General features: G+C 48.3%; 1 protein-coding gene across 3 annotated transcripts in view; it reads left to right on the top strand.

Moving 5' to 3' along the window:
* Positions 1 to 24861, top strand: part of MEIOSIN (meiosis initiator) — a 104380-nt gene that overhangs the window by 75605 nt on the left and 3914 nt on the right. For 2 of the 3 annotated variants that reach the window (XM_083160403.1, XM_083160404.1), the window contains exons 7-11: positions 11738 to 11887; positions 13483 to 13529; positions 15980 to 16174; positions 16371 to 16537; positions 16618 to 16707. In XM_083160403.1, coding sequence (XP_083016529.1) covers positions 11738 to 11887; positions 13483 to 13529; positions 15980 to 16174; positions 16371 to 16537; positions 16618 to 16707 — 649 coding nt within the window. The remainder of the gene's footprint in view (positions 1 to 11737; positions 11888 to 13482; positions 13530 to 15979; positions 16175 to 16370; positions 16538 to 16617; positions 16708 to 24861) is intronic. The other variant, XM_083160405.1, reaches the window with a different exon arrangement.

Raw genomic sequence — 24861 nt, 5'->3', positions numbered from 1 at the left:
CTAGACATACATTGTATTATTATTTATTTATTTATTTACAGTTTCTTATATAGCGCAGCAGATTCCGTTGCGCTTTACAATAGTAGATAGTGATAAAACAAACTGGGTAACAACAGACAGACATGGAGGTAGGAGGGCCCTGCTGCAAGCTTACAATCTATATACAGGATATATAGATGGTGTGGACTGATCTATCTGACACTGGCTCTGTGATGTTTTTTATATATATATATATATATATATATATATATATATATACTAGGTGATTCATCGCGTCCTACGGGCGCTCTTCACACCGTCGTAGGGGGCTGCGCCCCATTAAAATGACAACAAAATTTGTGTAGGAATGATGTTTGTATTTTTTGTCTGAATGTGTGTAATGTCAATTGGAGTGGGAGTTGTGGTGGGGTTGTGTAAGATGTTGTTGTTAAGGGTTGTGTTGTCTTGAGATGTTGGGCAGGTGGGTTTGGATTTTAGACCAATGGTATAGAGTGCATGCGTTCTTGGTATTGTGGTGCAAAGATAGTGAGTGTGTTTTGACTTTGGTGTGGGGGGTGGATAGTGTAGGTGTGTAGGGTTGTGTTGGGTAGTTGTTGTAGGTGTGGAGTGCAGGGGGTGTTGATCTAGTGGTGTCAAGATATTGGTTGTGGGGTAAATGTTTTGTGGGTGTGTGATGGTGTAAGTTGTTTTTGTGTGTGCACAATTTTGTTGTTTTCGGGTTAGATTATTTGTGTATCTGTAGAGTGTTGTGGTGTTTTGTTATATGGTGGATGCGAATGTGGCCGATGTGTGAATATTGGGCATGCTGTCTTTGCACCCCGGGGCTATCGTTATTCTTGGACGGGTACATGCCATTTGAGCCTATGGCTACACATGTTAGTGTCCGAAGGGCAGTGCGGTGAGTGGGTTTGGGGGAGGTAGGTGGGTCAGCGTGTAATGGCGCATGCGCATAAACCCAGGCTCCGCCCATTGCAGGGACAGGCTCCTTTAGGAGCGGTATCCCTGCGGGCAGCAGGTTATAGATTGTTGCAAAATGTGAGTATTTTACAATGCAATTGGAGGCATTGCAGGCCGTGCCTATGGGCATTTTGGGATGGGGATAGGCAATTGTAGGCTATAGCTACACATGGCAGTGGGTGAGGGGCAGTGCGGTGAGGGTGTTTTGGGGAAGTGGTGTGGCTCAGCGCGTAACGGCACATACACAGAGGCCCATGCTCCGGGCATCGCAAGGAGAGGCTCCTTTAGGAGGCCTGTCCCTGCGTCCATCAGGTTACACATTGGTGCTCAAAGTCTTGCTTTTACAAAGCAATTATGGGCGTTAATGGGGGCGGTGGGGGTGTGGTGTTGTGGGGTGGGGTTATGTAGTGTAGGTAGGTGTAAAGTGCATGTGGTGGTATAGTTGTGGCAATAAAGTGTGTGTGTATTTGTGAGCATGAAGGGGTGTTAAAATGGAGTGTGAAAAGTACCTTTTATCCGTTGGTGGTATAGTGCTGGCCTGGTGTTGGCAGACATGCAGTTTAGAGATGAGTGGCCTGTTGGTGTCCACGGCGGGCAATGGTGGCAGGCATCAGCCACAGTAGTTGTGAGGCAGGAGGGGGTGGCAGGCAGCTGGCTCAGGCGTCCGGTGGTGGCATGCATCGGCCAGAGTATTTTTGCGTCAGGAGGGGGTGCCAGGCAGCGGGTGCAGGCAGCCGGTGGTGGCAGGCATCAGCTACAGTAGTTGTGCGTGCGGAAGGTGTGTCAGGCGGCGTCTGCAGGCTAGCGGGGTGTCAAGCTGCGGGCGCAGGCAGGCTGTGCTGGCAGGAGGGAATGTGAGGCAGCGGGCGCAGGCTAAAGTCTGCTTGCGGGGCTGAGTGCAGGGTTCGCAGCAGGAGGCAGCGGGCGCAGTGTAAAGTCGTCTTGCGGGGCTGAGCGCAGGGTTAGCAGCAGGAGTCAGCGGGCGCACGGCTTTCTCGGCACAGTGTGTGCGGAGCGTGTTCCTGTGAGAGTTTGATTGTGACGCGACACTGACTGCCCTGAGCGCAGGAGCCGGGGCACAGGGACTGGGACCGTGCTGGTGTTTTAAGGTGCATTGCTGTTTGAAGGTGTGCGTTATTGCGGGGGTTAGGTGGGCATTGGTGTGTGGCGTGCAGGGTTCTCTCATATATTTGGCTACGATTTTGCAGGCTGGGTGGTGTGTGATCCCGCCCAGCGTTAGAGACGCAGATGATTGACAGATGTAGCCAAATATATAAGAGATATATATGCCCCTGATGAAAACCAGCAACGGCTGTTGGGTCTGCTGGTAACATGTTATTCTTCTAATATTGGGGCAGATGTATTAAGCCTGGAGAAGAGATACATTGGTGATAAAGTGGAGATAAAGCACCAGCCAATGAACTGTGTTTGAAAATGACAGTTGGGAGCTGATTGGCTGATGCTTTATCTCCTTTTACCTTATCTCCACTTTATCTCCAGTTTATCCCCAAAACGCATTATGACGTCACCTCAGTCAACCGGTCCTTTAACCCAGGAGAGGAAGCGCTAGTGCTTGTGCCCACCACAGAAAGCAGATGTATACACAATGGTGGGGACTTATGAGATTATAGAGGCAGTAGGACTTCTCAATTACAGGGTCTGATAGGAGGGGAGAAGGAGGGAGCAAATCCACCATGTAAATCTGTTAAAACCCTGGAAGGAACCTGCCAGTCAGCCCTCTTTGGTAGCTAAAAAGGTCCTAGAATGCCAGGTGCCCATTGAAGTCACACTTCCTGAACAGAAACGGAAATGGTGAACTTTTGAAGCACTGACAAGATGTGTTTTCTGCCATTCCGGGAAAGACACAGATCATCCAGAGGGCTTATTCCAGTATACAGTGCTCCCATTTGGTTTACATGGTGCCCCAGTAACGTTCCAGAGCTATGAATAAGTTGCTGCGGCCCCACAGGGAATATGCGGCTGCATATATAGATGACTGCTCTGACTGGGAGTCACACCTACCAAAGGTATAAGCCATTTTACAGTCTCTATGGGCACACCGGTTTACCGCCAACCCTGAGAAATGTGCCATTGGTATGATTGAGGCCAAGTATTTGGGGTAAATTGAGGACAGGTTAAACCTCAGCCTAGTAAGGTAGAAGCAGTCCTCAACTGGTCTAACCCGAATTGTAAGTCACAGCTTAGGACATTTCTCGGGCTGGTGGGATATTGTCGCAGGTTCATTCGAGATTTTGCCACTAGAGCGGCTCCACTAACTGAATGTCTTATAAAACAGACAAGATAACGTGGTCCAGACCAGTGGAAACGGCGTGGCAGGATTTAGTAGTAGTAGTAGTACGTTTATTTATAAGGCGCCGCAAAGTGTCCGCAGCGCCGTACATAGCAAACAAAAAAAAACAAATTACAAGGTAACGTACAGGGTGTGTTGAAAGATACAGTATAAATAGGGGTATAGCTGGTAGAACTAAAATCAGCATCAGTTCAGAAGTAGGTGTCAAAATTGTCAAGGAGACTGAAGCTGAAGTAGAGGAAGGGAAGAACAGGACAGGAGCACAGGTGAGGTAATGAGGTAGGGTGAGTATGTGAGGAAGGAGGGCCCTGCTCATAAAAGTTAACATACTAAAAATAGGTGGGTGGACGAACGAAATACAATAGGATAAGTAGGAACGGAGGGGAACGGAGGCAGGATAGGAGGATCAAAAGAGGTTAGGAGGAGGGATAGGCTAGTCGAAAAAAGTGGGTTTTGAGGGAGCGCTTGAAGAAGGTAAGGGAATCAGATAGCCTGATGGGTGGCGGGAGGTTGTTCCAGTGCAGGGGGGCAGCGCGAGAGAAATCTTGGACACGGGAGTGGGAGGAGGTGATTAGGTGAGAGGTCAGTCGGCGGTCAGCGATGGAGCGAAGAGGATGGGAGGGAGTGTGGATAGAGGTCAGTGAAGAGAGGTAGGGAGCTGTGGAGGAGGAGAGAGCCTTGTAGGTGGTGGTGAGGAGTTTAAAGAGAACTCGGAAAGGAATGGGGAGCCAGTGAAGAGATAAACAGAGGGGGGAGGTGGAGGTAGAGCGGCGGGAGAGGAAGATGAGCCTAGCAGCAGCGTGAAGAATGGATTGGAGAGGTGCGAGGCGGGTGAGAGGTAGCCCAGAGAGAAGGATGTTGCAGTAGTCAAGGCGGGAGATGACAAGAGAGTGAATGAGAATTTTGGTCTCGTCAGTGGAGAGGAATGGTCTGATGCGTGAGATGTTGCGTAGGTGAAAGCGGCAAGACTGTGAGAGAGCACGAATGTGGGGGGTGAAAGAGAGGGAGGAGTCAATGATGACACCGAGGCAGCGCGTTTGGTCGGTGGACGTGATCTCGGTTTCACCAATGCTGATGGAGATAGTGGGAGAAGAGGGGATGTTCGGGGGATGGAAGATTAGAAGTTCAGTTTTAGCCATGTTTAGTTTCAGGAAGCATTGGGTCATCCAGGCTGAGACGGCCGTGAGGCATTCGGAGACCTTGGACAGGAGTGATGGGGATAGGTCGGGGGAGGAGAGATAGATTAGGGTATCATCAGTATAAAGGTGGTAATGGAAGCCGTAGTAGCTAATGAGGGTGCCCAGAGAGGTGGTGTAGAGGGAGAAGAGGAGAGGGCCAAGGACTGACCCTTGGGGAACACCGACTGGCTGCGGGGTAGTAGGAGAGGAGGAGCTCGGAGTGGAGACGGAGAAGGAGCGATCGGAGAGGTATGAGGTGAACCAGGAGAAGACCGTGCCAGTGATGCCAAAGGAGCGGAGGGTGTTGAGCAGGAGAGGGTGGTCAACAGTGTCAAAGGCAGCCGACAGATCAAGCTGGATGAGGATAGAGAAGAGGCCTTTGGATTTAGCCGATTTAGGACGAGCTTTGTGTACCGAGCCTGTCCTGCAAGCTCCTGTGTTACAGATGGATGTCTCTGGGACAGGATTAGGAGCAGTGGTTTCCCAGGAGGTAGATAGAGAGGAGAAGCCCATCCTCTATCTCAGCCGTAAATGATTGCCCAGAGAGCGCAAGTACTCACCTGTACAGCAGGAGCGCTCGGCCATTAAGTGGGCAGTTGAGTCATTACGGTATTAGTTACTGGGAGGAGAGTTTTTGTTGGTCACAGACCATGCACCCTTACAATGGATGCATTCAAAGAAGTGAATGCTCGTGTGACCCGTTGGTTTTGGCCTTACAGCCATTTAAGTTTAAGGTTCGGCTTTGTCTGGGGAAACAGCACCTCAATGCCGATGCCCTTTCCAGGAGGTTTGTAGGTCCTGATCCTCCATACAACCATATGGTGAAGCTAGGGTTGCAGGAAGAAGGCGAGGTGGGCGACAACTGGAAAGTGGTGGAGGGCTGTGCGCCCATGGGGGAAATCACAAGAGGTGGGCAAGGCAAAGAGCTCACCTAAAAATTGTTTAGCTTCACCAGGGTGGTTGAAGCTAAGGGGGGAGGAGTGTGGCAGAGACAGCATCACTCCACATGAGAGGAATGTGGAGGATCCAGACCAGGTTTTGGAGCAGTAACAGAAGCCAGGTGTGTAATCAGCAGCACCTGTGCTCTCCTGATATAAGTGTTTCCAGGGCAGAGTGCAAATTCTCTTAATAGTGGATAAGCTGCTGAAGGGATAGGCCGGGGTGCTGTGATTACCTGTATGCTGCTGCCTGTGGAATTCATCTGGTATGCTGTGACCTGCTTAATAAAATTCAAAGTCTTATTTTGAATCCCCTGTTTGTGATCCGGTACTTGTTTCCTAGAACGGCCCCCACGATTTTGATCTTAGGCATCGCAAGGAAAAAAATTGCGTCGGTCGCATCGCATGCGGCCAAAAAATCGCATGCAATGCGACCGACGCGATTACCGCGATTTTACATAGGGAACAATGTTAAATGGCCCACAGACCCCAAATACCCACCCTGAAGTGTGAAATGGCCCCCCCAATTGTTAACGGCACCCCACGATCAACGTCAACCTGAAGCGTGGCGAGCGCAGCGGTACGCGTACTCTGACCTTTTCATACCCCCACTATCCACGTCGGCGTGGAGTTGAGAATAGAAAGTGTGGCGAGCGGACGCGTGGCGAGCGGACGCGGAACACTCTCACGAAGAGTGGCGAGCGGACACGGATTACTTAACATGTATTCCGCATCCCCTCACGGGGCTCGCTGCGCTCGCCACGCTTCGGGCTCGTATTACGCGTCCCCTCGCGGGGCTCGCTGCGCTCGTCACGCTTCGGGCTCGGTGGCTCGCTGCGCTCGCACACTTTCTATTCTCAACTCCACGCCGACGTGGATAGTGGAGGTATGAAAAGGTCGGAGGACGCGTACCGCCGCCCCACGCGGGCTCGCTGCGCTCGCCACGCTTTGGGTTGACGTTGATCGTGGGGTGGCGTTAACAATTGGGGGGGGGGCATTTCACACTTCAGGGTGCCTATTTGGCCTCTGTGGGCCATTTAACATTGTTCCCTATGTAAAATCGGTAATCGCGTCGGTCGCATCGCATGCGATTTTTTGGCCACATGCGATGCGACCGACGCGATTTACATTTTACCATGCCTTTCTATGTAAAATCGCGGCCATCGCATCGGTCGCATCGCATGCCATTATAATGGCATGCGATGTACCCGCGATGGGTGCCGTTCTAGGAAACAAGTACCTGTGATCCTTGTCACTCACAATAGGTGTCATGGTCTAGTCGGCCAATTCTCCAGATATCTCAAGCTGAGAATTGCCACCAGAGACTTATGGATACCCCAGCACGTGCCAGTGCTCAAATTCATAAGCTAATTGCCACCAGCAAAAGGAAATTCAAAAATCAATAAAAATCTGGATATCAAATATTGCTTTTGTCATTTATCTGTATCCAGGCTTACTAATTGCAAACTCACTTACGTAGCGATTGGCCGCACAGGCGAATAGATTTGTTAAGGACACGGAGAATACACTAGAATTAATTATCCAAGGTATGATTACAGAACAATTACAACCAGACTGGAAATACAGTACAAAGAAATCTTCGGAATCGGTTGTGGAGGACTGCACAGGACACGCAGGGTCACTTTCATCCTTCTCGCTGATCCCCAGGAAGTGTATAGAGAGAGAGAGATACAGTTATACCCTGCACATTTATGCCCCCACCTTATGGTGTAACCAGCTCACTGCTGGACAATGGACAGTTAGTACCTCCTTACAGACTTTGGGCAACAGACAAGGTAGGGGGTTTAGGCTAGATGACACAGATCTCCATCAGTGATTGCAAAAAACCCCAAAAATAGTGGGTCCCTGGTACCCCTCACTTACAAAAATGGGATGGTGCAATGGTTAGCATTACTGCCTCACAGTGCTGAGGTCATGGGTTCTATCCCCACCATGTGTTATATATACGGGCAGCACAGAAGGTGTAATGGTTACATTACTGCCTCACAGCACTGAGGTCATGGGTTCTATCCCCACCATGTGTTATATATACAGGGCAGTACGGACGGTGTAATGGTTAGCATTACTGCCTCACAGCGCTGAGGTCATGGGTTCTATCCCCACCATGTGTTATATATACGGGGCAGTACGGATGGTGTAATGGTTAGCATTACTGCCTCACAGTGCTGAGGTCATGGGTTCTATCCCCACCATGTGTTATATATACGGGCAGCACAGAAGGTGTAATGGTTACATTACTGCCTCACAGCACTGAGGTCATGGGTTCTATCCCCACCATGTGTTATATATACAGGGCAGTACGGATGGTGTAATGGTTAGCATTACTGCCTCACAGTGCTGAGGTCATGGGTTCTATCCCCACCATGTGTTATATATACGGGGCAGTACGGACGGTGTAATGGTTACATTACTGCCTCACAGCGCTGAGGTCATGGGTTCTATCCCCACCATGTGTTATATATACGGGCAGCACAGAAGGTGTAATGGTTACATTACTGCCTCACAGCGCTGAGGTCATGGGTTCTATCCCACCATGTGTTATTTATATACGGGGCAGTATGGACGGTGTAATGGTTACATTACTGCCTCACAGTGCTGAGGTCATGGGTTCTATCCCCACCCTGTGTTATATATACGGGGCAGAACGGACGGTGTAATGGTTAGCATTACTGCCTCGCAGTGCTGAGGTCATGGGTTTTATCCCCACTATGTGTTACATATACGGGGCAGTACGGATGGTGTAATGGTTACATTACTGCCTCACAGCACTGAGGTCATGGGTTCTATACCCACCATGTGTTATATATATGGGTCAGTACGGATGGTGTAATGGTTACATTACTGCCTCAGCACTGAGGTCATGGGTTCTATTCCCACCATGTGTTATATATACGGGCAGTACCGATGGTGTAATGGTTAGCATTACTGCCTCACAGCGCTGAGGTCATGGGTTCTATCCCACCATGTGTTATATATACGGGGCAGTACGGATGCTGTAATGGTTAGCATTGCTGCCTCACAGCACTGAGGTCATGGGTTATATCCCCACCATGTGTTATATATACGGGGCAGTACGGATGGTGTAATGGTTACATTACTGCCTCACAGCGCTGAGGTCATGGGCTCTATTCCCACTATGTATTATATATACGGGGCAGTACGGATGGTGTAATGGTTATAGCATTACTGCCTCACAGCGCTGAGGTCATGGGTTCTATTCCCACCATGTGTTATATATACGGGCAGTACCGATGGTGTAATGGTTAGCATTACTGCCTCACAGCGCTGAGGTCATGGGCTCTATTCCCACTATGTGTTATATATATGGGTCAGTACGGATGGTGTAATGGTTATAGCATTACTGCCTCACAGCGCTGAGGTCATGGGTTCTATTCCCACCATGTGTTATATATACGGGCAGTACCGATGGTGTAATGGTTAGCATTACTGCCTCACAGCGCTGAGGTCATGGGCTCTATTCCCACTATGTGTTATATATACGGGGCAGTACGGATGGTGTAATGGTTACATTACTGCCTCACAGCACTGAGATCATGGGTTCTATACCCACCATGTGTTATATATACGGGGCAGTACAGGTGGTGTAATGGTTAGCATTACTGCCTCACAGCACTGAGGTCATGGGTTCTATCCCCACCATGTGTTATATATACGGGCAGTACGGATGGTGTAATGGTTACATTACTGCCTCACAGCGCTGAGGTCATGGGCTCTATTCCCACTATGTATTATATATAGGGGGCAGTATGGATGGTGTAATGGTTACATTACTGCCTCACAGCGCTGAGGGTCATGGGTTCTATACCCACCATGTGTTATATATACAGGGCACAGTGATCGCGAAAACCCCCAAAAATCATTGGTCCCTGGGACTCCTCACTTACAAAAATCGGGGTCCTACTTGACCTTTTCTGGGTCCCTTCCCCAGCATGGCACATACAGAAGCCTCCTCCTCTCTTCCATATGGCGTATACCCTGAGCTAAGGGCACCCCAAAACTGTGGCTATTGTGGGTTGGGGGTGTTAAATCAATAGGCAATTTACCCACTCACATAAAGCAAGATACACATATACTGGAAAAAGGCATGAAGTCGGAATAGGGACACCTGTGCTGCATCAATCAGGATTGTAAAAGTAATGGCAGCAGGAACAGGAGGGATGGGGTTAGTGAAATCCCAGCAGAGTCTATAGGCTCCTCTCCTACAGGCAGCTCTGCCTGTTAAGAGTTAATTGGTGAGCTGCAGCCTCTCTGTCAGCCGTGCAGTGAGGGGAGGAAGGACAAGTGGGCCAATAACAACCAACACTCAGAGCCTGGAGGAGGGGACAGTGACACACAAGAGAGCAGCACCACGAGGTAGGAGAGGAGGAGGGAAGTCTGCAGCCCGAGTCCTTCTAGCAATAAATCCCCTTACATGACACAGCCAAGCAGCCTGCTAAATAATCCACGCACCCCTCTTACCTCTACTTTCTGCCTGGGTCTGCTCCGTCCTCACTGTCACACCTCCCTGGTTCTGGCCCCCAATGCTGGTTTCAGTTCCTCGTGCTCCGTCCTCACACCAGCCGCAGCTCTGTTCCCCTGCTGAGCAGCTGCTTCTGGTATTAGCTCCAGCCATCTGTTGTTGAGGCACAGTGCAGGAGCCAGCTTACGCGGCTTCCGTGCACTGCTGCCTATGACTCTGCGGTGACAGGGACCTTTTCATTTTCACGCCCAGCAGATGTATGAAGCGGCCGTAAGTCACGCTGTGTCTTCTCCACGGTCGCATCACAACTGAGGGGGAAACAGATCCCTCCGCCCTTGTCACACATATTAACACGGCGTGCAAGCCGAAATGGTCCCAGGGGACCCAGCCATTCATAAAAAATGGGTCCCTGGTGCTCCAAAGTGGGTAAAATACTCGCTCTAGCGAGTATTTGCGAACCCTGAGGGCAGTACGGATGGTGTAATGGTTATATTACTACCTCACAGCACTGAGGTCATGGGTTCTATCCCCACCATGTGTTATATATACGGGGCAGTACGGATGGTGTAAGGTTTGTAAGGTTAGTATTACTGCCTCACAGCGCTGAGGTCATGGGTCATATTCCCACCATGTGTTATATATACGGGGCAGTACGGATGGTGTAATGGTTACATTACTGCCTCACAGCACTGAGGTCATGGGTTCTATCCCCACCATGTGTTATATATACGGGGCAGTACGGATGGTGTAATGGTTACATTACTGCCTCACAGCACTGAGGTCATGGGTTCTATCCCCACCATGTGTTATATATACAGGGCAGTATGGATGGTGTAATGGTTATATTACTGCCTCACAGCGCTGAGGTCATGGGTTCTATCCCCACCATGTGTTATATATACGGGGCAGTACGGACGGTGTAATGGTTGGCATTACTGCCTCACAGCGCTGAGATCATGGGTTCTATCCCCACCATGTGTTATATATACGGGGCAGTACGGATGGTGTAATGGTTAGCATTACTGCCTCACAGCACTGAGGTCATGGGTTCTATCCCCACCATGTGTTATATATACAGGGCAGCAGGATGGTGTAATGGTTAGCATTACTGCCTCACAGCACTGAGGTCATGGGTTCTATCCCCACCATGTGTTATATATACGGGGCAGTACGGACGGTGTAATGGTTAGCATTACTGCCTCACAGCACTGAGGTCATGGGTCATATTCCCACCATGTGTTATATATACGGGGCAGTACGGATGGTGTAATGGTTAGCATCACTGCCTCACAGCGCTGAGGTCATGGGTTCTATCCCCACCATGGCCTTAACTGTGCGGAGTTTGTATATTCTCCCCGTACTTGCGTGGGTTTACTCAGGGAACTCCGGTTTCCTCCTACAATCCAAAGATATACTGGTAGGCTAATTGGCTGTGTGTGCATGTACGTGTGGTAAGGAATATAGATTGTAAGCTCCACTGGGGCAGGGACTGATGTGAATGTTCAACTGTACTCTGTAAAGCGCTGCGGAATATGTGTGCGCTATATAAGAGACTGTTAATAATAATGTAAGCCCCGAAATCAGGGGTTTTTCTAATGTGCTGTTAGTGGGTTTCCCGAAATAAATGATAATCGAGCAGGGTACCCAGTTCATGTCCAAACTCATGCAGAATCTCTGTGAGAAGATGCAGATGGGTCACCTCAGCTTATCACCCCAAAACCAATGGATCGTGACAATAGGTTAGAAACAAACTTAACAAGCTCAGAAGCTGTTACCTATGAGATGGATACCCAGGAGGTAAGTGATCACCTGCCACGTGTGTCTGTAATCTCATAGTCCTTTTATGCTGTAGGAGTGCGGATCCCACAGCTGTGTACACCACCGGCCCCACAGCTGTGTACACCACCGGCCCCACAGCTGGCACTCAGCCCATCGCTCCTATCCTCTCCTGCCGCTGATGTTCTGCTGGGGAAATGTTCACAAGCCCTGTGCATGGAGAGAGGTAATACATAACAGCCCATATGGGGGTCAGGCAGACAGTGGTATATGGGGCACTGGGATAGGAATACATGGAGGGGGGGGTCAGGCAGACAGTGGTATATGGGGCACTGGGATAGGAATACATGGAGGGGGGGGTCAGGCAGACAGTGGTATATGGGGCACTGGGATAGGAATACATGGGGGGGGGGGGTCAGGCAGACAGTGGTATATGGGGCACTGGGATAGGAATACATGGAGGGGGGGGGGGGTCAGGCAGACAGTGGTATAGGGGGCACTGGGATAGGAATACATGGAGGGGGGGGTCAGGCAGACAGTGGTATATGGGGCACTGGGATAGGAATACATGGGGGGGGGTCAGGCAGACAGTGGTATATGGGGCACTGGGATAGGAATACATGGAGGGGGAGGTCAGGCAGACAGTGGTATATGGGGCACTGGGATAGGAATACATAGAGGGGGGGGTCAGGCAGACAGTGGTATATGGGGCACTGGGATAGTAATACATGGAGAGGGGGGTCAGGCAGACTGCAGTATATGGGGCACTGGGATAGTAATACATGGAGGGGGGAGGATGGGTCATGCAGACAGCAGTACATGGGGCACTGGGATAGTAATACATGGAGGGGGGGGCAGGCAGACTGCAGTATATGGGGCACTGGGATAGGAATACATGGAGGGGGGGTCAGGCAGACAGCAGTACATGGGGCACTGGGATAGGAGTACATGGAGGGGGGGGGGGTCAGGCAGACAACAGTATATGGGGCACTGGGATAGAAATACATGGGGGGGGTCAGGCGACAGCAGTATAGGGGGCACTGGGATAGTAATACATGGAGGGGGGGGTCAGGCAGACAGCAGTATATGGGGCACTGGGATAGTAATACATGGAGGGGGGGTCAGGCAGATAGCAGTACATGGGGTACTGGGATAGGAGTACATGGAGGGGGGGGGTCAGGCAGACAACAGTATATGGGGCACTGGGATAGGAATACATGGAGGGGGGGGTCAGGCAGACTGCAGTATATGGGGCACTGGGATAGTAATACATGGAGGGGGGGGTCAGGCAGACTGCAGTATATGGGGCACTGGGATAGTAATACATGGAGGGGGGGTCAGGCAGACAGCAGTATATGGGGCACTGGGATAGTAATACATGGAGGGGGGGTCAGGCAGACTGCAGTATATGGGGCACTGGGATAGTAATACATGGAGGGGGGGGGTCAGGCAGACTGCAGTATATGGGGCACTGGGATAGTAATACATGGAGGGGGGAGGATGGGTCATGCAGACAGCAGTGTATGGGGCACTGGAATAGTAATATATGGGGGAGAGTGGGTTAGGCATACAGCGGTATATTGGGGGTGGGGAGCAGGCAGCAGTATATGGGGCACTGGGATAGTAGAATATGGGGGAGACTGGGTTAGGCACACAGCGGTATATTGGTTGTGGGGGGCAGGCAGACAGTATTATATGCTGTGCTGGAATAGTAATATGTGGGGGGGGGGGGGGGACAGGGACAGTGGTATATAGGCGACTAGGAGGCAGCATCTGGGTTAATGAATATGTGTAGAAATAACTGTGACTTTCTTATATCAGATTTATTTGAGGACGTACAGATCAGCTCCTGGTCTTTTAATCTTGAGGTAAAACTGGTGACACTATCCTGAAAATTAGCCTTTTACTCCTCCCAACCTAATTATCCTTGTCCCTATTCCTCCCAACCTAATTATCCTTGTCCCTATTCCTCCCATCTTCCCCATTCTTGTCCCTATTCCTCTTGTCTCCCCTTATTCTTGTCCCTATTCCTCTTGTCTCCCCTTATTCTTGTCCCTATTCCTCTTGTCTCCCCCTATCCTCTCCCTACAATCTCCCCCTATTCTTGACTCTATTCCTCCCATCTTCCCCTATCCTTGTCCCTATTCCTCCCATCTCCTCCTATTCTTGTCCCTATTTCTATCATCTTCCCTATTCTTGTCCTTATTCCTCCCGTCTTCCCTATTCTTGTTCCTACAGTATTCCTTCCATCTCCCCCTATCCTTGTCCCTGTTCCTCCTGTCTCCCCCTATCCTTGTCCCTGTTCCTCCCGTCTCCCCCTATCCTTGTCCCTATTCCTCTTGTCTCCCCCTATTCTTGTCCCTATTCCTCTTGTCTCCCCCTATCCTTGTCCCTATTCCTCCCATCTCCCCCTATTCTTGTCCCTGTTCCTCCCGCCTCCCCCTATTTTTGTCCCTGTTCCTCCCATCTCTCCCTATCCTTGTCCCTATTCCTCCCATCTCCCATATTATTGTCCCTATTCCTCCCATCTCCCCCTATCCTTGTCCCTATTCCTCCCATCTTCCCCTATTATTGTCCCTATTTCTATCATCTTCCCCATTCTTGTCCCTATTCCTCTTGTCTCCCCCTGTTCTTGTCCCTGTTCCTCCCACCTCCCCCGTATCCTTGTCCTTATTCCTCCCATCTTCCCTATTCTTGTCCTTATTCCTCCTGTCTCCCCCTATCCTTGTCCCTGTTCCTCCCATCTCCCCCTATTCTTGTCCTCCTGTGTCCCCCTATCCTTGTCCCTATTCCTCCCATCTCCCCCTATTCTTGTCCCTGTTCCTCCAGTCTTCCCCTATCCTTGTCCCTATTCCTCCCATCTCCCCCTATTCTTGTCCCTGTTCCTCCCGCCTCCCCCTATTCTTGTCCCTGTTCCTCCCGTCTTCCCTATTCTTGTCCCTATTCCTCCCATCTCCCCCTATCCTTGTCCCTATTCCTCCCATCTCCCCCTATTCTTGTCCCTGTTCCTCCCGCCTCCCCCTATTCTTGTCCCTGTTCCTCCCGTCTTCCCTATTCTTGTCCCTGTTCCTCCCATCTTTTCCTATTCTAGTCCCTGTTCCTCCCATCTCTCCCTATTCTTGTCCCTGTTTCTCCAGTCTTCCCCTATCCTTGTCCCTGTTCCTCCCATCTCTCCCTATTCTTGTCCCTGTTCCTCCCGCCTCCCCCTATTCTTGTCCCTGTTCCTCCCATCTCCCTATTCTTGTCCCTGTTCCTCCCATCTTTCCCTATTCTTGTCCCTATTCCTCCCGTCTCCCCCTATTCTTGTCCCTATTCCTCCCATCTCCCCCTATTCTTGTCCCTGTTCCTCCCATCTCCCTATTCTTGTCCCTGTTCCTCCCATCTCCCCCTATTCTTGTCCCTGTTCCTCCCATCTCCCCCTATTCTTGTCCCTGTTCCTCCCGCCTCCCCCTATTCTTGTCCCTGTTCCTCCCATCTCCCCCTATTCTTGTCCCTGTTCCTCCCATCTCCCCCTATTCTTGTCCCTATTCCTCCCATCTCCCTATTCTTGTCCCTGTTCCTCCCATCTCCCCCTATCCCTGTCCCTGTTCCTCCCATCTCCCCCTATTCTTGTCCCTGTTCCTCCCATCTCCCCCTATTCTTGTCCCTGTTCCTCCCATCTCCCCCTATTCTTGTCCCTGTTCCTCCCATCTCCCCCTATTCTTGTCCCTGTTCCTCCCGCTTCCCCCTATTCTTGTCCCTGTTCCTCCCGCCTCCCCCTATCCTTGTCCCTGTTCCTCCCATCTCCCCCTATTCTTGTCCCTGTTCCTCCCATCTCCCCCTATTCTTGTCCCTGTTCCTCCCGCCTCCCCCTATTCTTGTCCCTGTTCCTCCCGCCTCCCCCTATCCTTGTCCCTGTTCCTCCCATCTCCCCCTATTCTTGTCCCTGTTCCTCCCATCTCCCCCTATTCTTGTCCCTGTTCCTCTTGTCTCCCCCATTCTTGACATGAGTTTCTCACCTTTTTGTGTGTCAATAGGGCCCCCAATTACAGTAAAGCGTAACACTAAGCTGTGTTTGGATGCCCCCAGATGTCATAGCCTTGCTGCAATGGCAAGTGCACCACCGCTATGTTTGGGGTCACTGTGGGTGAAGTACTGCAGCTTGCACCCCTAAATGCTGTGTTGATGCCTGCAGCTGCCGATCACCCTGCAATCTCATCCTTCTGAGATACAGACACTTTACGCACGCGAGCGCAGTGTGAAAACCGCCCGATTAGCCCCTATCTCCACGATATTTCCTCTGGCTGATGGCTTTCCTTTTGGCTCCTCATTTATTTAGGATCCTGGTCTGCCCCCGGCCTTCTCTCTGGATCACAGCTACCAGTCACAGGATAAGAGCAGGAATCACAGCCAGCAGACACGGAATGAAGTCCACACAGTGGCCGCATCTAGGAGGCAGATACAATGGCCACCGGCTAGACTCAGCAGAAGCCCCCAAGTGTCTGCACCTAAAGGCAGGGTCAGGAGGCTGCTGGTAATTAAGAAGTGCCCATTGCTGGTGTCATTGACAGAATGGAGACTGGCTGTGGCTGTGCTTGTTCCCATTGTCTGCCAATGATGCAACAACGCAGGTCGTACAATGGTCAGAAACATTCGCCACATGGCTCTATGTGGGAGGGGGAGCAGTCTGTATATGTACTGTATGTGCCATATATATTTATATATTATAGAAGGACTCCTCATCCAGCGATGACTCCGGTACGGAGAGTCCTTGTCATGGCTTTAGCGCAGGGCTCACACAGAAGCCTTGCGCACTGCTCCAGCTGCAGCGTGTCAGGAAGAAGTGTGTGAATGGATTCATTATGTTCTGTAGGATCAACAGGCAGCCGTACCTCAGGTACATGGGGGGACACCGGCATCAGTGTGGGGATGGTGTAAGAGGAGTGGGAGTCACTGAATACCATGCTTTGTGTTTAGTGCGCACCCTGGGAAAGCCTCTACCGCCGCCACCAAGGAGCTCGCCGAGCTGTGGAGAGCCATGTCACCTGCGGACAAGCGCCCCTACTGGTGAGAGGAGGGTTCTACATCTTACATGCCCATATAGTCTAATCCGGCTGCTGTTATTGTGCTCGTGGGATAGGATTCTGGTCCAAGGGGCTGATTCAGAGGTGGATGCTGATATAATTTCTGTGCAGATGGGCGAGGACTGCGCATGTGACGGAGACCAGTGCGCGTATTATATTTATTTTATATAACGCAGCAGATTCCGTTACAGTGTCTTATATAGCGCAGCAGATTCCGTTACAGTGTCTTATATAGTGCAGCACATTCAGTTACAGTGTCTTATATAGTGCAGCAGATTCCGTTACAGCATCTTATATAGCGCAGCAGATTCCGTTACAGCATCTTATATAGCGCAGCAGATTCCGTTACAGCATCTTATATAGCGCAGCAGATTCCGTTACAGCATCTTATATAGCGCAGCAGATTCCGTTACAGCATCTTATATAGCGCAGCAGATTCCGTTACAGCGTCTTATATAGCGCAGCAGATTCCGTTAGTGTCTTATATAGCGCAGCAGATTCCGTTACAGTGTCTTATATAGTGCAGCACATTCAGTTACAGTGTCTTATATAGCGCAGCAGATTCCGTTACAGCATCTTATATAGCGCAGCAGATTCCGTTACAGTGTCTTATATAGCGCAGCAGATTCCGTTACAGCGTCTTATATAGCGCAGCAGATTCCATTACAGCACCTTATATAGCGGCAGCAGATTCCGTTATAGCGTCTTATATACCACAGCAGATTCAGTTACAGCATCTTATATAGCGCAGCACATTCCGTTACAGCGTCTTATATAACGCAGCAGATTCCGTTACAGTGTCATATATAGCGCAGCAGATTCCATTACAGTGTCTTATATAGCGCAGCAGATTCCTATACAGCGTCTTATATAGCGCAGCAGATTCCGTTACAGTGTCTTATATAGCGCAGCAGATTCCGTTACAGCGTCTTATATAACGCAGCAGATTCCGTTACAGTGTCATATATAGCGCAGCAGATTCCGTTACAGTGTCTTATATAGCGCAGCAGATTCCGTTACAGTGTCTTATATAGCGCAGCAGATTCTGTTACAGTGTCTTATATAGCGCAGCAGATTCCGTTACAGTGTCTTATATAGCGCAGCAGATTCCATTACAGTGTCTTATATAGCGCAGCAGATTCCTATATAGCGTCTTATATAGCGCAGCAGATTCCGTTACAGTGTCTTATATAGCGCAGCAGATTCCGTTACAGAGTCTTATATAGCGCAGCCGATTCCTTTACAATGTCTTATATAGCGCAGCAGATTCCGTTACAGTGTCTTACATAGCGCAGCAGATTCCGTTACAGCGTCTTATATAGCGCAGCAGATACCGTTACAGTGTCTTACATAGCGCAGCAGATTCCGTTACAGCGTCTTATATAGCGCAGCAGATACCGTTACAGTGTCTTATATAGCGCAGCAGATTCCGTTACAGTGTCCTATATAGCGCAGCAGATTCCGTTAGTGTCTTATATAGCGCAGCAGATTCCGTTACAGCGTCTTATATAGCGCAGCAGATACCGTTACAGTGTCTTATATAGCGCAGCAGATTCCGTTACAGTGTCCTATATAGCGCAGCAGATTCCGTTAGTGTCTTATATAGCGCAGCAGATTCCGTTACAGTGTCTTATATAGCGCAGAAGATTCTGTTACAGTGTCTTATATAGACCAGCTGATTCCGTTACAGTGTCTTATATAGCGCAGCATATTCTGTTACAGTTTGTTATACAGCGAAGCATATTACGTTACAGCGTCTTATATAGCGCAGCAGATTCCGTTACAGTGTCTTATATAGCGCAGCAGATTCCGTTACAGTGTCTTATATAGCGCAGCAGATTCCGTTACAGCGTCTTATATAGCGCAGCAGATTCCGTTACAGCGTCTTATATAGCGCAGCACATTCTGTTACAGTGTCTTATATAGCGCAGCAGATTCTGTTACAGCGTCTTATATAGCGCAGCAGATTCCGTTACAGTATCTTATACAGCGCAGCAGATTCCGTTACAGCACCTTATATAGCGGCAGCAGATTCCGTTATAGCGTCTTATATAGCGCAGCACATTCTGTTACAGCGTCTTATATAGCGCAGCAGATTCCGTTACAGCGTCTTATATAGCGCAGCAGATTCCGTTACAGCGTCTTATATAGCGCAGCTGATTCCGTTACAGCGTCTTATATAGCGCAGCAGATTCCGTTACAGCGTCTTATAGAGCGCAGCAGATTCCGTTACAGTGTCTTATATAGCGCAGCAGATTCCGTTACAGTGTCTTATATAGCGCAGCAGATTCCGTTACAGCATCTTATATAGCCCAGCAGATTACGTTACAGCGTCTTATATAGAGTAGCAGATTCCGTTACAGTGTCTTATATAGCGCAGCATATTCCGTTACAGCGTCTTATATAGCGCAGCAGATTCCTTTTACAGTTTGTTATACAGCGAAGCATATTACGTTACAGCGTCTTATATAGCGCAGCAGATTCCGTTACAGTGTCTTATATAGCGCAGCAGATTCCGTTACAGTGTCTTACATAGCGCAGCAGATTCCGTTACAGCGTCTTATATAGAGCAGCAGATTCCGTTACAGCGTCTTATATAGCGCAGCAGATTCCGTTACAGTGTCTTATAAAGCGCAGCTCATTCCGTTAGTATCTTCTATAGCGCAGCAGATTCCGTTACAGTGTCTTATATAGCGCAGCAGATTCTGTTACAGTGTCTTATATAGAGCAGCAGATTCCGTTACAGTGTCTTATATAGCGCAGCATATTCCGTTACAGCGTCTTATATAGCGCAGCAGATTCCGTTACAGTTTGTTATACAGCGCAGCATATTCTGTTACAGTTTGTTATACAGCGCAGCATATTCTGTTACAGTTTGTTATACAGCGCAGCATATTCTGTTACAGTTTGTTATACAGCGCAGCATATTCCGTTACAGTTTGTTATACAGCGCAGCATATTCCGTTACAGTTTGTTATACAGCGCAGCATATTCCGTTACAGTTTGTTATACAGCGCAGCATATTCCGTTACAGTTTGTTATACAGCGCAGCAGATTCCGTTACAGTTTGTTATACAGCGCAGCAGATTCCGTTACAGTTTGTTATACAGCGCAGCATATTCCGTTACAGTTTGTTATACAGCGCAGCATATTCTGTTACAGTTTGTTATACAGCGCATCATATTCTGTTACAGTTTGTTATACAGCGCAGCATATTCCGTTACAGTTTGTTATACAGCGCATCATATTGTGTTACAGTTTGTTATACAGCGCAGCATATTCTGTTACAGTTTGTTATACAGCGCAGCAGATTGTGTTACAGTTTGTTATACAGCGCAGCATATTCTGTTACAGTTTGTTATACAGCGCAGCATATTCCGTTACAGTTTGTTATACAGCGCAGCATATTCTGTTACAGTTTGTTATACAGCGCAGCAAATTCTGTTACAGTTTGTTATACAGTGCATTTTATTCTGTTACAGTTTGTTATACAGCGCAGCCTATTCTGTTACAGTTTTTTATACAACGCAGCATATTCTGTTACAGTTTGTTATACAGCGCAGCAGATTCCGTTACAGTTTGTTATACAGCGCAGCAGGTTCCGTTACAGTTTGTTATACAGCGCAGCATATTCTGTTACAGTTTGTTATACAGCGCAGCATATTCTGTTACAGTTTGTTATACAGCGCAGCATATTCCGTTACAGTTTGTTATACAGCGCAGCATATTCAGTTACAGTTTGTCATACAGCGCAGCATATTCCGTTACAGTTTGTTATACAGCGCAGCATATTCCGTTACAGTTTGTTATACAGCGCAGCAGATTCCGTTACAGTTTGTTATACAGCGCAGCAGATTCCGTTACAGTTTGTTATACAGCGCAGCATATTCCGTTACAGTTTGTTATACAGCGCAGCATATTCTGTTACAGTTTGTTATACAGCGCATCATATTCTGTTACAGTTTGTTATATAGCGCAGCATATTCTGTTACAGTTTGTTATACAGCGCAGCATATTCCGTTACAGTTTGTTATACAGCGCATCATATTGTGTTACAGTTTGTAATACAGCGCAGCATATTGTGTTACAGTTTGTTATACAGCGCAGCAGATTGTGTTACAGTTTGTTATACAGCGCAGAAGATTCCGTTACAGTTTGTTATACAGCGCAGCATATTCCGTTACAGTTTGTTATACAGCGCAGCATATTCCGTTACAGTTTGTTATACAGCGCAGCATATTCTGTTACAGTTTGTTATACAGCGCAGCAAATTCTGTTACAGTTTGTTATACAGTGCATTTTATTCTGTTACAGTTTGTTATACAGCGCAGCCTATTCTGTTACAGTTTTTTATACAGCGCAGCATATTCTGTTACAGTTTGTTATACAGCGCAGCAGATTCCGTTACAGTTTGTTATACAGCGCAGCAGGTTCCGTTACAGTTTGTTATACAGCGCAGCATATTCTGTTACAGTTTGTTATACAGCGCAGCATATTCTGTTACAGTTTGTTATACAGCGCAGCATATTCTGTTACAGTTTGTTATACAGCGCACCATATACTGTTACAGTTTGTTATACAGCGCAGCATATTCTGTTAGTTTGTTATACAGCGCAGCATATTCTGTTACAGTTTGTTATACAGCGCAGCATATTCTGTTACAGTTTGTTATACAGCGCAGCATATTCTGTTAGTTTGTTATACAGCGCAGCATATTCTGTTAGTTTGTTATACAGCGCAGCATATTGTGTTACAGTTTGTTATACAGCGCAGCATATTGTGTTACAGTTTGTTATACAGCGCAGCATATTGTGTTACACTTTGTTATATAGCGCAGCAGATTGTGTTACAGTTTGTTATACAGCGCAGCATATTCTGTTACAGTTTGTTATATAGCGCAGCATATTGTGTTACAGTTTGTTATACAGCGCAGGAGATTCTGTTACAGTTTGTTATACAGCGCAGCATATTCTGTTAGTTTGTTATACAGTGCAGCATATTCTGTTACAGTTTGTTATACAGCGCAGCAGATTCTGTTACAGTTTGTTATACAGCGCAGCATATTCTGTTAGTTTGTTATACAGCGCAGCATATACTGTTACAGTTTCTTATACAGCGCAGCATATTCTGTTACAGTTTGTTATACAGCGCAGCATATTGTTACAGTTTGTTATACAGCGCAGCATATTCTGTTACAGTTTGTTATACAGCGCAGCATATTCCGTTACAGTTTGTTACACAGCGCAGCATATTGTGTTACAGTTTGTTATATAGCGCAGCATATTCTGTTACAGTTTGTTATACAGCGTAGCATATTGTGTTCTAGTTTGTTATACAGCGCAGCATATTCTGTTACAGTTTGTTATATAGCGCAGCATATTCTGTTACAGTTTGTTATACAGCGCAGCATATTCTGTTACAGTTTGTTATATAGCGCAGCAGATTGTGTTACAGTTTGTTATACAGCGCAGCATATTGTGTTACAGTTTGTTATACAGCGCAGCATATTGTGTTACAGTTTGTTATACAGCGCAGCATATTCTGTTACAGTTTGTTAGGTACTTGTTTCCTAGCATGGCCACAATTTTATGGATCGTGTACCTTTAAGTTAAGGTACACGATCCACACGATGGACCCGATTTCCTTTGAAATCAGGTCCATTTTGCCGGCTAAGACACAATATCGGGGGCATCGCGTCGGTCGGGACCATTAACATTGGTCCCGACGCGACCGACGCGATGCCCCCGATTTCCCCATAGGCTTCAATGTTAAAATATTTTTTAACATTGAAATCGTGAGGATCGCTTCGGCCTTGTGCCATTATAATGGCACAAGATGAGATGGACTTGATTAAGTCCATCTCACCTTTAAAAAACTGTGAAAAATGTGAAATGGGCCAATATGACCCATTTCACATTATAGATGTCCCCGTCGTCACCCCACGATAGACGCCAGCCCGAAGCGTGGCGAGCGCAGCGAGCCCGCGAGGGGCGGCGGTGCGCGTCCTCCGACCTTTTCATTCCCCTACTATCCACTAGGGCGTGGAGTGAGAATAGAATAGTGTGGCGAGCGCAGCGAGCCACCGAGCCCGAAGCGTGGCGAGCGCAGCGAGCCCCGCGAGGGGACACGGATACCTTCACAGGTAAACGCGTCCCTTCGCGGGCTTCACAGGTATCCGCGTCCCCTCGCGGGGCTCGCTGCGCTCGCCACGCTTCGGGCTCGGTGGCTCGCTGCGCTCGCCACACTATTCTATTCTCACTCCACGCCCTAGTGGATAGTAGGGGAATGAAAAGGTCGGAGGACGCGCACCGCCGCCCCTCACAGGCTCGCTGCGCTCGCCACGCTTCGGGTTGGCTTCTATCGTGGGGTGGGGTTTACGTCGTTAAATTTGGGGGTCTAGGGAATATTTTACATTGAATCCAATGTAAAATCATTTCATTCAATCAAAAAATCGGGTCGAAAATCGGGTCGGTCGCGTCGATCGCATCGCATGCGACCAAATCGCATGCGATGCGATCGACCCGATTTTTTCGACACGACCACCCCGATGTAAATCGGGGTGGCCGTGCTAGGAAACAAGTACCGTTTGTTATACAGCGCAGCATATTGTGTTACAGTTTGTTATACAGTGCAGCATATTGTGTTACAGTTTGTTATACAGCGCAGCATATTCTGTTACAGTTTGTTATATAGCGCAGCAGATTGTGTTACAGTTTGTTATACAGCGCAGCATATTGTGTTACAGTTTTTTTATACAGCGCAGCATATTGTGTTACAGTTTGTTATAGAGCGCAGCATATTCTGTTACAGTTTGTTATATAGCGCAGCAGATTGTGTTACAGTTTGTTATACAGCGCAGCATATTGTGTTACAGTTTGTTATACAGCGCAGCATATTGTGTTACAGTTTGTTATACAGCGCAGCATATTGTGTTACAGTTTGATATATAGCGCAGCAGATTGTGTTACAGTTTGTTATACAGCGCAGCATATTGTGTTACAGTTTGTTATATAGCGCAGCAGATTGTGTTACAGTTTGTTATACAGCGCAGCATATTCTGTTACAGTTTGTTATACAGCGCAGCATATTGTGTTACAGTTTGTTATACAGCGCAGCATATTGTGTTACAGTTTGTTATATAGCGCAGCAGATTGTGTTACAGTTTGTTATACAGCGCAGCATATTGTGTTACAGTTTGTTATATAGCGCAGCAGATTGTGTTACAGTTTGTTATACAGCGCAGCATATTGTGTTACAGTTTGTTATATAGTGCAGCAGATTGTGTTACAGTTTGTTATACAGCGCAGCATATTGTGTTACAGTTTGTTATACAGCGCAGCAGATTCTGTTACAGTTTGTTATATAGCGCAGCATATTGTGTTACAGTTTGTTATACAGCGCAGCATATTGTGTTACAGTTTGTTATATAGTGCAGCATATTGTGTTACAGTTTGTTATACAGCGCAGCATATTGTGTTACAGTTTGTTATACAGCGCAGCATATTCTGTTACAGTTTGTTATACAGCGCAGCATATTCTGTTACAGTTTGTTATACAGCGCAGCAGATTCTGTTACAGTTTGTTAGGTACTCTTTACTTAGAAGGGCGCCCACGATTTTGATCGTGGGCATCGTTAGTAAAAAATCTCGGGCATCTCGGGCATTGAATGCACTAAAAAATCGGGTGCGATCAACCGACGAGATGCCCGAGATTTCCCATAGTGAACAATGTTAAATGTCTCAATTGACCCAATTTTCCTGTTCAATGCCTCAATTGACCCGATTTTTCCATAGGAAACAATGTTAAATGGGCCACAGAGGCCAAATAGGCACCCTGAAGTGTATAATGGCCACCCGAATTGTTAACGCCACCCCACGATCAACGTCAACCCGATGCGTGGCGAGCGCAGCGAGCCCGCGAGGGGCGGCGGTACGCGTCCTACGACCTTTTCATACCCCCACTATCCACGTCGGCGTGGAGTTGAGAATAGAAAGTGTGGCGAGCGCAGCGAGCCACCGAGCCCGAAGCGTGGCGAGCGCAGCGAGCCCCGCGGTCGTACGCGGACAGCTGTGAAGCCCGCGAGGGGACGCGGATACCTGTGAAGGTATCCGCGGCCCCTCGCGGGGCTCGCTGCGCT

This window comes from Crinia signifera, chromosome 9 (assembly GCF_055691185.1).
Source record: "Crinia signifera chromosome 9, ASM5569118v1, whole genome shotgun sequence".
In the NCBI taxonomy this organism is placed as follows: domain Eukaryota; kingdom Metazoa; phylum Chordata; class Amphibia; order Anura; family Myobatrachidae; genus Crinia; species Crinia signifera.
Note: the sequence above shows the minus strand (reverse complement) of the source record. Positions and strands in the feature narration are given on the sequence as shown.